Consider the following 17,115-nt stretch of genomic DNA (forward strand, 5'->3'; position numbering starts at 1 on the left):
ATAGAGTACATTATTAATTGCAAGTACTGTATTTACTCGAAAGATAACTTTTTAAAAAAACTTCTTTTGGCTTTCTGAAAGGGGAGGGGATCATCTTCCACTCAGGTCTACAGATTTGCTGAATGGTGCTAAACAGAGGCGAGAGGGGGCACAACTGATGTGAAAGCTGATTCACTGTGCACAGGGAAAGCACTGTGTGAACTCACTAACCAGCAGAGAGTGGCAATGCAAGCGAAGTTACCTCTGGCAAATACTGCCTTTGTTTCGCAGTGAGGAGGAGTCAGGTGGACTTGTTAGCTTTGGAAGTTGTAGTTTCTTGCCTGGCAAATGGTAAGAATTTGTAGTTTGGGAGTGGATTTGCTCTGCTCTACTGACCCACATTTCTGGCTCTGAATTTTACTCCATACCAATTTTACTCCATTCTAGCCTTCACTTCTTCCCTTTTGCTTCTGGTAGGAGTTGTCTAGTACTTTAAATCTTTTTTCCAGGAGAGAGAAACCCTCAAACTCCACAACTTTTATAGCTGCATAATACAACATTAGCTATAGCTGTTATGAATTTGTGGCCATTGTCAGATAAGAAAAGATAGACATTTCTACAGGATTGGTGATATAGTGAAAAAGTGTGATATCCTAGCTTACAGAAAGCATTGTGGGAGGTGGGAGGGGATCTTACAGCATATTCCCAAGGAAGTATCACACCTTCTAAGCCCACTACTTTCAATGGACTTAGGAGGGTGTGATTCTGTTTCGGATTTCATGGCCAGTCGGTCAGTAGATATATCAGCCTTTGCTTCGAAGCTGGGCTCATGGGAAGGGTTTTTAAAAAGCTAGTTTTCTTGCCTTTTAATATTTGAAACAGTGTGATCCAATACTACTTGTGAAGAGTTATAATATAAAGAGGTATAAAAAGTGAGAGTAATTATTTCTTTTCCAGTCTATATTGTTTATTGGAAATTGATTACTCTGCAATAATTTTTTTTATACTGCTACCTTTTTTAGGAGGGTTTATTTTAAATTCAGAGGCAACCACTTTTATGCATAACCTTATCTTCTGTGCGTGTGTGTGTGTAGGGGGGGGGTCTTCCTTTCCAGGAAATACAGTACAACACTTGCTCCTTCAGATACCATGAGAATAAAAAGCAGCAGTTGGGAATCCAAAAAGCCCTTTAGGAACAGACAACTGCTTTTAGTCCCCAGCCACAGATCATATCATGTTAAAGTCATACTATTCAGGATTTTTTTGTTAAATAATATAATGTGGGATGTCATGCATTTGGGTGAGGAGGCACCACAGAAGCCCTGCTATGTACACAAAACCACTGTATACAATTTTTGGATCCTAAACTATATTATTACCAGTTATTTGAAAAATGGAAAAACAAATCAGATATCGGAAATACAATGATTCTATGACTATTTTACATATGTCTACTTACCAATATGAGCCCTGTCAGATATAATTAGTCTTTTTTCCCAGCCTTCTAATCCTTTAAAAAGAAGAAATTTTACTTTTAATATCTGACTTTGATACTGAATAACATCTAACAACTTTTAGAAAGAGACAATTGAGAGAACACCATAAAACTGAGTATGTTTTTGAAAAAATCAAACATGTTTATTAATGATATTGCTCTTAAACATACAAAACCTGGAAAATGCATATGTATCAAATGCTGGGTCAGTGGAACCCTCCAAATTGTGCAAAAAAAAAAGGAGTGCATGCTAAAAATTACTTTTATTTATAGATCTATTTAGCACATGGTTTTTTGGCTGGCATTCCTGTACACTGACAAAAAGGTTTTTTTGATCCCTAACTTATATAGTATACTTTTGCATTTTACACTGCTGTATTAAATGTACTATTTACATCATCGTGGCAAACTTAAGCAGTTACATAGGCCAGAATGTACATTTTGGAGCTAAGTATTGTACACTGCAAAACTCTATGATATGACCAGGCTCTGCTACATATAGTCACTATCAGAAATGCAATCCATTTATTTTATTTTTTATTTATTTCAAATTTGTATTTCGCCCTCCCCGCGAGCATGCTCAGGGCGGATAACAACATATTAAAAATACAATTAAAAATTCATGTTCATTAAAACAACACATTTAAAACAGGATGGTGGACAGCCTTCACAGGGAGGGTTAAGATTTATACACCCCTTTTTTCCAGGCCAACAGAGGCCCAGCCTCAGCCATATGCCTGGCGGAACAACTCTGTCTTGCAGGCCCGGCGAAAAGATAGTAGGTCCTGCCGGGCCCTCATTTCAGCAGACTGAGCATTCTACCAGGTGGGAGCCAGGACCAAAAAGGCCCTGGCTCTAGTCGAGGCTAGGTGGGCCTCCTTGGGGCCAGGGACCATCAACAGCTGTTTGTCCCCTAATCGGAGTGTCCTCTGGGGAATATATGGGGAGAGACGGTCCTGTAGATACACTGGTCCCAGTCTGCACAGGGCCTTATAGGTCAATACCAGAACCACTGGCAACCAATGCAAGCTCGCTTAAGAACGGTGTTTTATGCGCCTTATTTGGCACTCTCGTAATAACATGCACCACTGCATTTTGTACCAGCTGTAATCTCTGGGTCAGGCTCAAGGGCAGCCCCGAGTACAGCGAGTTACAGTAATCTAGCCTAGAGATGACCGTTGCTTGGATCACTGTAGTTAAGTCACAGGTTGACAGGTAAGGGACAAGTTGCCTGGTCTGCTGCAGACGGAAAAAAAGAGGACCTGACAACTGCTACCTGTGCCCCCATTTTCAGGGAGGCATCCAAGATCACCCCCAGGCTCTTAACCCCCAGAACTGGCACTAACAGTGCCCCATCAACGGCCGGGAGGCGGAGTCCTGAACCTAATCCTCCATGGCTCAAGTACAGGACCTCAGTCTTCGTTGGGTTCTGTTTCAGCCGACTCTGCTTCAACCAACCAGTCACAGCTGCAAAAGCATGTTCCAGGACATCTGGGGCTGAGCCGGGCCGGCCATCCATCATCAAATACAACTGGATGTCATCTGCATATTGACACCCAAGTCTGAAACTTTGCACCAACTGGGCAAGGGGGCTCATACAGACATTAAACAATAAAGGGTATTGCTCCCTGTGGGACCCCGCACACCAAAGGGATGACAATTTCTCCCCAAGTGCCACCCTCTGTCCCCGACCATGGAGAAAAGAGACAAGCCACTGTAAGGCAGTCCCTCGTACCCCCACATCGGCGAGGCGGTGAGTCAGAAGATCGTAATCGAGTATATCGAACGCTGCCAACAGATCCAATAATATCAGCAGCACCGAGCTGCCTCGATCCAGATGTCTATGAAGATTGTCTGTGAGGGCGAACAGCAACGTCTCCGTCCCATGTCCCAGACAGAACTCGGACTGGAAGGGGCCTAGGGCTGAGACATCCTTCTGGAAGCCCTGCAGCTGTTCCACCATCGCCTGCTCAATCACCTTTCCCAGAAACAGGAGGTTCGAAACCGGGCGGTAATTGACCAGGTCAGTGGGGTCCAGCAATGGTTTCTTTAAAAGAGGCCTCAGCACAGCTTCCTTTAATGGCCCAGGAAACCCCCCCGGAGCTTAAGGATAGGTTAACAATGGTCTCCAGTGAGGACCGCAGCCCCTTGGCACTGGCCACAATGGGCATGGGTCCAAGGGACGTGTGGTGGGCCTAACTGATCGCAGGGTCCTGTTGATTTCCTTCCCCAGAGAGTGGGCTGAAATGATCAAATATTGGCCCCGAAGACAGCCAAGGGGTCTATAGCTCATTCACTGAATCAACTGTGTCTGGCAAGTCGTGGTGGAGAGACAAGTTTTTATCAGCAAAAAAGCTCCCAAAAGCCTCACAGCTAACATCCGAATTCAAAATTTGACGGTCTCCTTCTGGCAAGGAGACCAATGACCGAACCACATTAAACTATTTTGCTGGGCGTGAGCTAGCTGACGCGATGGAGGCTGCATAAAACTCATCACAGACTTCACTGCCACCTCATAGGCTTTCATAAATGTCCTATAAGGTGATCTTGCCTCTTCATCCCAAGATTGTCGCCACACTCGCTCAAGCCACCTTAGCTCCCGCTTCTTCTGTTGGAGCTCCTCTGTATACCAGGGAGCCCATCTTGCACAACAGCAAAGAGGGCAACGGGGGGGCAATTTCGTCGATGGCTTCGGAGAGCCGGCACTGCCAGTCCTCCACCAGCTCATCTAACGAACCGTCATGGAGCATTGGATCCCGCAAAGCATTCTGGAACCCAACTGGGTCCATAAGTCTCTGCGGGGGAGCATAAATCAGCTCACTGTCCTTGCGAGGGGGGGGTATCCCCAGCTGAGCCTTCAGGACCAAGTGGTCTGACCATGGCACCAGTTCTACCACTTCCAGATCTACATTTAACCCCATCCCAAAGATCAAATCTAGCGTGCGGCCTTCTTGATGTGTAGGGGTTGACACAAATTGGGAGAGTCCCAGTGGTGCTATGAAAGACACTATGGCCGTTTCCAGACGGCTTACATGCCTCCGGAACGTTGCGCTATGTTGCGGGGAAAACGCGAAATATCGCGTTTTCTCACGCAAGTTTTGCACGACGTCGCGCAAAATTTGCGCGAGAAAACGCGGTATTTCGCGTTTTCCCCACAACATGGCGCGACGTTCCGGAGGCAGGTAAGCTGTCTGGAAACGGCCCAGGTCTACAGCCTGCACAGAGGAGGCATCATCGACATGGATGTTGAAGTCCCCCAGCACCATCAGTCTGGAGTACTTCAAGGCCCACCCCGCTATCACCTCTAGCATACACGACAGGATATCTGCTGGTGCGCTAGGTAGTCATTACACCAGACAGATAGACAAACTCTCCTCAGCACCCCACACTAGGCATACAGATTCAATGCCAGAGATCTCAGGGGTGGGGAGCAGCCTGAAAGAGAAAGACTCTTGGGCAAGGATTGCCACCCCTCCCACCGACCTCCTATTCGGGACTGGTGGAGGACCAAATATCCTGGGGGGGTCAGTTCTCCCAGGGCAACTGTTTCACCCTCCCTCACTCAGGTTTCAGTCACGCATACCAGGTGCACATCACTCACCGCAAAGAGATCTTGCAGCATTGCAGTCTTATTGTTTATGGACCTGGCATTGCACAACATCAGTGTCGAAGGAAGGTTCTTTTTCCTAGCTCCATCACCAGCATTTCTCAGGATGGGACACAGGTTAGAAGGGCACCAAGCCATTGCATATCTCCATGCCCTTCTCCACTGAGACCAGCTCCCACCATCATACCTCCCACGTCTGCAGAGGACTGGGATCCCTGACCCCATGCTGGCCCTCCTCCCTATGTCCACCATCCCATGTACACCAAGCAACCCCTTGTATTCTCCTCATAGGGGAGGGGGCTCACTCTGGGCACGAGGAGTACAGGCCCTCTGTGAGTTCTTTTAGGAGGTTATGTTCTCCTGGTTCCAATCAATAGTGCTGAGGATCTAAAGCTGTATCTGAGCTCTGGAGCAAGGGTCTGAGGTACTGCAGATGCCATAGCAGCCAGTGACCCAGCCAGTTCCAGCCTTGTATTCCTTATGAGAGAAGCCGTCCTCCTTTGAGCAATCTGCCTTTCCCAGGAAAGCTGGCCAGGAAGCTACAGTTGCCATGGTGACTGCAATGACATGGGTTTGGTTGTCCATGCTGGAATATTAGAACTGCAGGCTAAATGGCATGTCTCTGTGGACTTCATGTTGTGCATTCCTGATTTAGATACATAGTGAATGTGAGGAACAATTAAATATTATGTTATTAGGAAAAGGAAAGCTTATATGAATTAAATTTGCATTTTTATCAGTGTATTGAATGGATACTATAATGCAACTGAATAGGAACAGACATGAGCAAAGACATTGAGTTTTGCTATGTACTAATATACAAGGATTTTTGACATCTCCCTGTAATAGTATCTTAGAAAGTGATTCTCACCTTTTCCTTTTTTAACATTTTTCTCAGCTTCTTCAAACAACCCTGGTAAATGGATCACCACACCATTTCCTAAATAATGTAAAGAAAGAAATTGTTGAAAGAGACTTTTAATGTGTTTTGTATTGCTCATTGAACAGTTTTTGCTTGAGGTAAAGGACGCCACATCTGTATGATCTCTTATATTGTTCACCATTCTGTTAAACAGGTTGTTAAATTCCAATATTCTAATTCAGACAGCTAGTATGAACTGACCTGTGCTTATGCCTCATGTTTAGCCATACGGATTTAGGCTGCATTGCTTATTTCAACAGTATTTACAGGGTTCTAAATTTTCAGTATTGTGGCCATCAACATTTAACAACCCTGGAATTCTACTAAAATTCGATTAATTATTACAATGGAACTTGCTTAGTACATAGTTAAAGTAGCAAATATCTTCACATTAGTTAAGTGGTTTGGCTGCGAATCAGCACTCTACTGGTTTGACTCCCGCTACTACCATGAGCTCAGTAGGTGGCCTTGGGTAAGCCACTCCCTCTCAGCCCCAGCTCCCCAGCTGTATTGTGGGGATTAGACATGGGCACGAACCAAAAAAAAAAAACCCGAACCATGTGATTCGTGGTTTGTAGCATTCCACGAACCATGAACTTCCAACCTTTTCCCAGTTCACGAATTGGTTCATGGCATTTAAACCACCCTGCACTGGCTGCTGAAGCTGGTGCGAGGCATTTGAAACAGATAGTCCCTTTCTTCTGCTGCCCGGGCAGCAGGAGAATGGGGCTATCAGTTTCACAGACCCCGCACCGGTTCCAGCCTGTCAGCTGAACCCAACGCAGGATTTGTGAAACTGACCGCCTCTTTCTCCTGCTGCCAGAGCGGCAAGAGAAAGGGGCTGTCAGTTTCACAGACCCCGCACAGGTTCCAGCCTGTCAGCTGAACCCAATGCAGGATTTGTGAAACTGACAGCCTCTTTCTCCTGCTACCAGAGCGGCAGGAGAAAGGGGCTGTCAGTTTCACAGACCCCGCGCTGGGTTCAGCCAATGGGCTGAAACTGGCATGGGGTCTGTGAAACTTCAAACTGGCCAAGGAATGGTTGGAAAAAGTAGTTTGTTCCGTAAAAACGTGGTCCTGCGAAACGCGTGTTTCTTTGCAAACAAACCAGCCGTTCCGTCTGGAATTTTGTTCCGTGGTTCGTTTTGTGCCCATCTCTAGTGGGGATAATAATAACACTAACTTGTTCACCGCTCTGGGTGAGACACTAATCTGTCTAGAACAGCGGTATATAAGTGCAGTTATTACTATTACTATTATTATTTGATAGTTTTTGTCAAGCTTCATCAAGATAAAGGTTCATTCTTAAGAACTCCTAGACTTCTACTTAGCTTCCAAATATCTGAGTATTAAGCTCCTGGCAAAAATTACACCTTCAAAATGATTCTACTTACCACTCGGGTTTTTTTTTACAAGAAGAAAATATTGTTCAAGAACCTTTGCATCCATTTCCTGTTTATTAACAATTATATACAATAAACTTCCATTTAGACAAACTGAATATAAGGTTCCAACACTTAGTTCTGCAGAGACAATTATAAAATAAGAGAGTACTTTTGCATGAATTCATTGTCAGCTTACCCATGCATGTTCAGAGATAAGGAAGGATGAGATTCAGTCTCAAAGTGAATAAAAGTTATTTGATTCTAAAGTCCTTCTAAAGCAGCTCTCTGAGTATGCTTCTCTTTTGTCATTGAGTATCCTCATTCTATGATACTCTTGAAGATTTCTCAGTTTTCCAATTAACCTACCTCTAATATCTCTTTGATCCCTTCAGAAAAAAAGTTGGCAAATATATAAATAAAATAACTCAGTCTAAGATTTTAGAAACCTGTTAGCCAATAGATTGTGGGGAGAAGCCAATTACGGAAAGGAATGAAACTCAGAAGATTGGTTCAGACGCAAGACAAACCCATGCCTTGTTTTAGCTATTATTACTTAATAAAACTACTATATCACAATTTCAGATGAATAGTAAATCCCAGCTGGAGTCAGCAAATCCTTCTATGCTATCCCTCTTTTCTCTGCCTCCCCCACCCCCCGCACAGACCTAGCTTGTTACCCTGCCTGCCTCCCAGAACCCAAGAGATGGCAAAGCCTCGCTATATCAACAACTTGCTTAATACTAGCTGCCAGCAACACAGGGATAGTGTTACATTGAGAGGATTTGCTTCCAAAGGGAATGCTCCCTGCTTTGAGAAGAAGGAAGAAAATTGCCAGGCTTTCACTTCAACTTGTCCCTAAGAACAAACTGAGGAAAACAGCCTCCTGCTGCCAACTGCAGTGCAACTTTGCTCATAGAAATGCACCCAAATAAATACACAGGTAAATTGTGTTAAATGCACAGAGAGAGCAAGTTCCAAGCAGTAACAGCCATAAATGCTAACTTAGGTTGGATATAAAAGGGAGAGAAAACACTGGGTAGGGAGTTTGCTTTCCCTCCATCCTGCCCCACTCCAAGCCTATAGTTAGTGTGATGGTGCAGGTTTGGCTGATTAATAACCATGGTTAGTTTAACTGAACCACAGTTTTATGCTATGTCCAAACCAACCCACTAAGGATTGTTTCACAAGTTTCATTTTTAGATGTACTAGTAAGTATCTTTCAGACTCAAAGCCTAGGAATCCTAGAATATAGATGTACAGTGAATTTTGAAAAACACCACTTACCAATAAATGCAGTGACTTTTGGATTGATGATGCCACTTGGCAAGAGATGAAAGTCATATTCCACTGAATCCACTACAACAGTATGTCCAGCATTGTTGCCTCCCTGTAAGTTAGACAGGATTTTGTTTTACAAGTTCCCCGAAAACAGGTATGAAGAACTCACATTAGCTACCTTAATCCTTTGAGACACATAGCTTCCAACAGTTTCTTTATGGTTAGTAAATTTAGATTTCTTTGAAGTCAGTTTAAGAGTTCTTGGCATAGCAGTATTAACAACAAACTCTTTGTTAATGCTCTTGAATGTACTGACTGTTTATCTGACTGGTCTTTCCATTCTCATATACAGACAATGCTTATCAATCAAGCTCACAGGCAAAATCTAAAATGAAACTATTCCATGAATAAGAGACAAGTTCAGAATATGCATGACTGCCTTCAGTTGTTTGGTGCTGAACTTTATTTAAAAGGGTAATGATATGGCTTGTTTGGCTTGTGTGAAGACAATGATGCAGACACTAAAATGCACACAATTTGAGGGCTTGATTCTTGTGGCCACCATAAGATCTGTGGATCACATACATGCTGGGATTTGTTTTCCCAGGTATATGGGGTTCCAAATCAGAAAAGAGGCTTCAGCCTACATCCACTCTGTGCTGTTTTTCTGACCTAAAATAACATTGGGACCTGCAATTTACTCCTCTGGGAAATTTATGTTCAATGATAGACATATATATGGAAAAAACACTGGCTTCCAAGGTTCAGGTCAGGAAAATGGTGCATAGAGGGACTGACACCTATTTTCCATGTGCGCTATAGTCCTGATCCAAACAGGCCTGTGTCCACAGAACTCCTAGTGCACATGAGATCCAGACTTTTTGGTGGCTACAAAGACTTTGTAATGTGTCAACTGGCTCCCACAAGTGAGTTTTGTCTGTTTACTTTTTTATTTCTGTTGATACGTGATCTAATTGTTTAAAGACATTTTAATTTTGCTATTTTGAGTAGCACATTAACATTATTTTTTGTGAGGTATTTGAATCTCCCTTTTTGTGGGGTGGGGAGTGAAACATAAATGTTCTGAACAATTTTCAATTGCTCAAGCAACTGGCTTAACATATACATGAATACTTATGTAGATCATCAAGTAGTGAGCAGTAGAAAGAATGTAAAACACTTTAGAAGCAATGTATTGTCGAAGGCTTTCACGGCTGGAGAACAATGGTTGTTGTGGGTTTTCCGGGCTGTATTGCTGTGGTCTTGGACGAAGACCACGGCAATACAGCCCGGAAAACCCACAACAACATCACTTTAGAAGCAAATTTGCCAACAACCTGGATTTTAAAAAATGTCTTGCCCCTTTAACAGAGGCTTAATGTATGGCAGCTGAAATTTTTCATGGCATCTCATTAAGCCTCCATTAAAAGAACAGGACAATCGTTCTGCAGGCAGTTTACAACCCTATTTAGAGGTGCCCAGGAAAATATAAAATGGGATGGATCCTACCATCTTTTCTGCTCGTTTTGCCTAATTCCCCTCCTCAGTACATCCTGAGTTACACCTGGTTTTTATACAAGTATATCCCACAATCCCTAGCTCACACTTTACAATGGTGAAAAGGGGGGCCCTTTTCTCTCTTTCATCAGTTGAAAAATTGGTAGGATCCAACCCACTGTTTTTGTTTCTAATTCTACAACTACTTTAACTTGTGCATTATTTTGCTCTATCATTTTTTTTCCTTTAAAAAAAAATTTTTTTTTAATTCAGTGTAAAACATATAACCAACAATAAATAAAACTGGATTACAAAATTAGGGAACAGTGTACTTAAAACTATAATACATGGAATATAACAGTATAATACTCTGTCATAAACCCCTTGAAATGTGATGAATGCTATGAACCCCCTCCCTAGAAAAATACACATGAACATACAAAATTTTGCATACAAGTTATGTTAGTGGACTCTTCCTGAAAAATAGTGAAGCCAAGCTGTACAAATAAAACAAAAAGTAATCTTTAATCCTGCTCAGAAGGAAATTTGAAGAAGGCAGCTGCTTGCTTGACTTGAATAAGAAGTTGAAGTTGTGGAGCAGCCTTTGACATCGCAGCGCACATGTCTTCTTTGACATTCATTCTCAACTACAACCTTTGCTTCTTTGAGAGTTTAGGTAAGAATCTGCATCAGAGATCTGAAGGCAAATCCCATGTTGTCGGACCAGCTGTTCTGTAAAACAAGCCTGCCCAAAGTGAACTTCAAAGGGAGAGATGTAACAGAACCCTAAGATTCAATATAGTTCAAGAGTGCCACCTAGAACATCTGGATTCTTGGACCCCTGGGGCTTGCATGAGAATGGCCCCTTGGATACTCACCGTGAAGGGTCCTTCTCCTCTGAGCACAGGAGGACATCTTGGGTGATTCCCACCGTCCAATCGGGGAGGCAGGAAGTTGACAAACCTTCTTCCTCTTCCTCTGGTAGGTGGGACCACCCTCACCTTCTCCAGTTCGGGTGAATCCCCTCAGCAGTACCTAAACTCTTGCTCTGAGAAAACAATTGAGTCAGAGAACTCCCAACAGTAAGGGAAAAAACAAATAGGCATGCTAAGAAACAGTAACAACATATAAACTACATAGCTGCAAGGTGTCAGCTATGTAACTTGCTAACTGGCCCCCGTCCCGGTAGGGAGGCGCCAGGAGATCAGACACACAAGTATGAGTAAGACGAAGATCCAGGGAGGGCAAGATGTCCTCCTGTCCTCAGAGGAGAATGACCCTTCACGGTGAGTATCCAAGGGGCCGTTCTCCCTCTGAGGCGGAGGACATCTTGGGTGCTCCCAAAGCTGTGCCTCATGATCTGGGTGGGATCGTATCTTTGTCTCCAACTACGTGCTGTAAAACTCTGCGTCCAAAGGCCACATCCGCCGATGTGCTTGTATGCAGTCGGTAGTGTCTGATGAATGTTGACACCGAGGACCATGTAGCCGCTCTGCAGATGTCTTCCACCGACGCGTTTCCTCTCAATGCCATGTTGGTGGCCGCGCTCCTAGTTGAATGTGCTGTAATGCCCAATGGGACGTCTATCCTGAGGGCTTTGTAGGCTTCTATGATGCAGGATTTGATGCTGTACGCAATCGCCGACGAGGACATACGGAAGCCCTTCTTCGGTTGTGAAATGTTGATGAACAAGGAGTCCGTTTTCCTGAACTCCTCTGTCCTGCAGAGATACGTCTTGAGTGCCCTTCTCACATCTAGGTTATGCCAATCTCTCTCCCTAGGGTGCCTAGGTTCCGGGCAAAACGATGGTAAGTTGATTTCTTGTGAGCGATGAAATCTGGAATAAGCATTTGGCAGAAAAGTTGGGTCTGTTCTTAACACCACCTTATCTTAGTGAAACACGCAGAGTTCTGGTCGGGTCGAGAGGGCGCCCAGCTCTGAGATTCTACGTGCTGATGTGAGTGCCACAAGGAAGATGGTTTTGATCTTCAGCCATCGTAGAGGAATGGACCGTAGTGGTTCGAATGGAGGCTTAGTTAAGGCTGTCAGCACTACGTTCAGTCTCCACATAGGGAAACGATGAATCGCCGGTGGTTTTAACAGAGTGGCCCCTCTGAGGAACCTCTTAACCAACACGTGTGCCGTGAGTGCTGTGCCGTTCTTGTCCGTCCAAACCGACCCAATAGCTGCAATCTGTCTCTTAAGGGTCGCCGGGCTCAGACCCCTGTCCAGGCCGTCTTGTAGAAAACTCAGTAAAGTGCGTACTGACATGTCCAAGGGGCTCACGGATTTGCGTCTGCACCACCTATGAAAGGCTTTCCAAGTGCTATTATAGATCCGTACGGTGGACTTCTTGTGGGATGCTAGAAGGGTGTCGATGACGTCGGAAGGGAGACCCTGGTGTTGAAGGTGGCTCCGCTCAAGTTCCACCCGGTCAGAGCCCACCACTCTGGGCGTGGGTGCCAAATTGGACCCTGCTGTAACAGGTCCGGGGAGTTCGGTAGGTGAAGAGGAGGGGCAACCGACAACCGTTGAAGAGTAGAGAACCACGGCCTCCTGGGCCACCACGGGGTGACCACGATAACCGTGGCTCCGAGCTCCTCTATCCTCCGAAGAAGCTTGGCAATCACAGGCAAAGGAGGAAAGGCATACAGGAGGGCCTCCGGCCATTGAGCCGTAAGTGCGTCCGTGTCTTCCGCCAGACGGTGGAAATATCTGGAATAGAACCTCTGTACCCATCTGTTCTGGTGAGACACGAAGAGATCCACCTCCGGAAGGCCGAAGCGCTCTGTCAGCAGCTGGAAAACTTCCCTCTTGAGCGACCACTCTCCCGGGTGGAGCGACTCTCTGCTCAGCCAGTCCGCATGTGTGTACTGGACACCCTTGATGTGTTCCGCCTGGATGGAGGCAAGGTTGTTTTCTGCCCAAGACATGATTTTGACTGCTTCCTTCTGCAGGCGGGATGATTTGGTCCCCCCTTGCTTGTTGATATATGTCTTGGCCGCTACGTTGTCTGTCCAGACCAGAACATGGTCCCGCATCAACATGTCCCTGAAGTGGAGTAGTGCCAGGAAGATCGCCCGCATCTCCAAGACATTGATTGGAAAATTGCTCTCCTGTTCTGACCAGGTCCCCTGAGCAGGAATGTCCCTCAGCGTCGCTCCCCAGCCCCTCAGGCTGGCGTCTGTGAAGACCTGAATGAGCTGGGGCGAGAGGAAGCTCCTGCCCTGGCGCAGGTTGACATCGACCGTCCACCATCGGAGACTCTCCTTCACTTGCTGAGGGACCTGGACCTTGGTGGATGACTTTTGAGCTATTTGCCACTGGTAGGGGCGTAAGAAGGCTAGGAGGGGCTTGGCGTGGAACTTGCCCGAGTAAATAGCCTCCGAGTTGGCCACTAGGAGCCCGCTGAGCTTCGACAGTTCCATCAGTGGTGAAGATCTTTGGATGATTATTTGTGATGCCAGCTTCCTGGTCTTGGCTCTCTTGTCTTCCGGGAGAAAGAAGGCTCCCTCCTTGGTGTCTATCAGTAACTCTAGATGTTCCAGTCTCTGGGTAGGGTGTAGAGAGCATTTGACTCGGTTTATCAGGAAACCGTGTGACTCTAGGAATTCTATCGTGTAGGCCGTCTCCTTTTCTGACGAAGCCTGGGAGGCAGATCTTATTAGAATGTCGTCCAGGTACGGGTGCACGTGTATGCCCCTCTGCCTTAGTTGGACTACTGGCACCACCAAGAGCTTGGTGAACACTCTGGGGGCGGTGGCCAACCCGAATGGAAGTGCTCTGAATTGAAAGTGGTCTGTGTGAATGGCGAACCTGAGGAACTTCCGGTGACCTGGGGTAATCGGGACATGAAGGTAAGCCTCGGTAAGATCGATGGAAGTCAGGAACTCCCCTTTCCGCAGGGCCTCTGCGATTGAGCGAAGTGTCTCCATTCTGAAGCGTCTCAGTTTGATATGTTTGTTTACGTATTTGAGGTCGAGAATGGCACGCCAGTCCCCGTTCCTCTTGGGGACCGTGAAAAAGATGGAATACACTCTGTGTCCCTTCTCGGCTGGTGGAACCGGTTTGATTGCTCTTATTTCTAACAGATGGCGGACTGCTTGAAGGGTTATGGCCCTTCTTTGCTGGTTTCTCCTCAGAGGTGAGATGATGTAGCGTTCCCGTGGAATGGAGGCGAACTCTATGGAGTAACCATTGGAGACAACCTCCTGGGACCACGCATCTGCTTTGGAGTCCGTCCAAGCCTGGCAAAACAAGAGCAGTCGTCCCCCCACCGGGGCCTGGTGATAGTCAGGGTTTGTGACCCTTGTCCTCCGGCTCCGACCTGTTGCCTCGCAAGCCCTGAGCCCTGTTGAATCTCGGGTGAGGGTTGGATTGTCTAGGTTGGTTTCTAGTCGTGTTCCAGGAACGTCTTTGTTCTGTTCTGTTCCTGGGAAGTGTATGTTGAGATCTGAAGGGATGATAACTGTAGGGTCTCCTGGAGGACTGCTTCAAGGCCTTTGGGAGAGCCTTCTACTTGTCCCTTGTTTCAATCAGAATTTTCTCCAGCTGGTCTCCAAACAGTTTTCCCCCTTGGAATGGATACGAAGCTAGGATCAGCTTTGCTTGAAGGTCTGCGGGCCAGGCTCTAAGCCACAGGACCTTCTAGCTGCTACTGACGACGCCATGGCCCTGGAAGACAACGATAGTGCATCCAGTGTGGCATCTGAAACGAAGGTGCACGCCTTCAGAATCCGGTTAGCTCCCTCCATGAGTCTCCTGTTGTTGTCTGGGAGCAACTGCAACAGCCTCCATATCCACACCACCAAGGCTCTGGACACCATGGATGCGATGGTAGAGGCTTTGATGGAGGTAGCCATGGCCTCGTGGGCTCTCTTCAGGACGGCTTCCCCTTTCTTATCCAAACCGTCTCTGATGTTGCCTTGACCATCCTCGGATAAGAGCCCCTGAGATTGCAGTGCAGCCACTGGGGCATCAATGGCAGGGACCTGTAAGAACTCGTCTACAAAATTAGGCATTACATAAAGCTTTCTGAGGTAATTGGGCACCTGCTTCGTAGCTGCTGGTGCAGACCATTCTGCCCTCAGCTGACGCTCAAAGTACTCTGGGAACGGAAATACTTTGGCTCTAGTATCAGATCTGGGAAAAAACTCCTTATTTCCCTTGGGTCTGGATTTGTGGCCTGTTGGTTTAGTCTCATCCTCCTCCTCCCCCTCCCCCCCTACTGATTCTTTCAAGTCTAAGGCAGATAGGGTCTTGGCCAGTAGGTATTGATAATCTTCCATAAGGAAAAGTCTATTAGACTGCTGGGGAATACCGGAGTCAGTCTCCTGTTCCTCCTCGGAGAGGAACTCTCCCTCCTCTGAAACCTCGCTGGGGGACTGATCCTCACTCGGCCAGCCAGAGGACTCCCTGGATAGGCTTTGGGCTTGTTTCCTGGCCGCCTTGGTGGGCCAGGGTCTACTTCAAGAGGAAGAGCCCAAGGGTCCCGGATGTGTAGAGGAGGAGGGGCCAGGAAGGTGCTCCTGGCTTATGGCCCAGAGTTCTTCCCTAAGGGACTTCCTAATGGCTGCCAGGACCTGGGGGGGCAAGCCATCCATGGGGTCACTTATGTGGGCTCCCGGAACAGCTGCGATGTGGCCCTGTCCGCTGGAGCTCACCTCTGGCCCAAGATCTCCCGCCGGGAGGTTGGGAACCGCGTCATCTGCTTTTGGCGGGAAACAGCGGCTGGCCGTGTTTGCCGCCGAATCCGGGCCTCCCTTCTTCTTGCCGCCTTCCCAGCTCTTCTTTCACAATTCTGCCCTCTCTGGCTTCTTGGAAGGCAGATGAGGGCGCTTCTGGGGAGGCTGTCCGGTTTCTGTAGTTTCTTCGCCAGGGAGCCGATCGTGCCTGCGCGACACGTCGGCACCGGCAGGGCTTTTTCCCGCCGTCGGCAGAACGGCTCCGGGAAGGCAGCCCTCTGCCCTTTCCAAGAAAGAATCTTCGGAGTCGGATGACTCCCTTGTCGTCATTCTGGCTCCTGGGTTCGCTCCTCTTCTGATCCCCAGATTAGGAAAAGGGGCAAGAAGGGTAGACACAGACTAACAGAATGAGCAGGAGCAAACAGAAAGGTTGAATCAAGATCAAACAGGAGAGGAAGATTAATAGGAAGAGGTAATTTAGGAAAGAAAAAAAATCACAGAAGATATATAGCAAGGATAGCCTAGCTAGCCTAAGGACTACTGCTCTCCCCCGAGGCAGGAAAAGAACTGGAGAAGCTGAGGGTGGTCCCACCTACCAGAGGAAGAGGAAGAAGGTTTGTCAACTTCCTGCCTCCCTGATTGGACGGTGGGAATCACCCAAGATGTCCTCTGCCTCAGAGGGAGAATAATGCTTTATACCCAATTCTGAGCTACCTGGTCAGCTTAATTCTTTTTTGACAAAGGGCAACTGGTTTGGGCAAGATTCCCTTTTTGTCATGTTAGTGCAGAGTCATTAAAATGGTGGGGCCATCCTGTAATAATTCTCTGATTGGTGGAAATAGTCCCTGATATCAGAGATGGAGCTTTGCTTGGGATTGGTTAGATCTGCTAATCATTCTTATCAAGGAGACTGGCTTAGGTCAGACTCCATTGCCTATAAATATCTGAGAGTTCTGCCCTTTTCTTTGTCCCTACTTTGGAACATCTGGAGACCCCAAGACCAGTGGGCCAGGGGTTAAGGATTCTTCCACTATCTTGGTACTGCAAACAACTCTGTATATGCTCTGAGGAACCTGCTACAACTTAGAGAAATTGTGCTTAGCTGAGTTGGCTCAACATTGGCTGTTTTCACATATCTTAACCGTCATGCAAAACTGCGCAAAACTCACAGAACGATAGCGTCTTCATGGCACGATTTTCTGTCATGATACCATTTTGTGATGCGATTTCTGACATCATTGTGCCACGAAATGGAGTCATGATGGGAA

The 17,115-nt window shown here is 46.5% G+C and overlaps 1 protein-coding gene across 1 annotated transcript in view; it reads right to left on the reverse strand.

Annotated features, from left to right (window-relative positions):
• ADSS2 (adenylosuccinate synthase 2) overlaps nucleotides 1-17,115 on the reverse strand; it is a 53,525-nt gene that overhangs the window by 12,284 nt on the left and 24,126 nt on the right. Inside the window, exons 2-4 of the mRNA XM_054987685.1 lie at nucleotides 8,673-8,775; nucleotides 5,953-6,021; nucleotides 1,439-1,489 (exon numbers count right to left, since the gene is read on the reverse strand). Of these exons, the coding sequence (XP_054843660.1) occupies nucleotides 1,439-1,489; nucleotides 5,953-6,021; nucleotides 8,673-8,775 (223 nt within the window). The remainder of the gene's footprint in view (nucleotides 1-1,438; nucleotides 1,490-5,952; nucleotides 6,022-8,672; nucleotides 8,776-17,115) is intronic.

Source organism: Eublepharis macularius, chromosome 1 (assembly GCF_028583425.1).
Source record: "Eublepharis macularius isolate TG4126 chromosome 1, MPM_Emac_v1.0, whole genome shotgun sequence".
Taxonomy (NCBI): domain Eukaryota; kingdom Metazoa; phylum Chordata; class Lepidosauria; order Squamata; family Eublepharidae; genus Eublepharis; species Eublepharis macularius.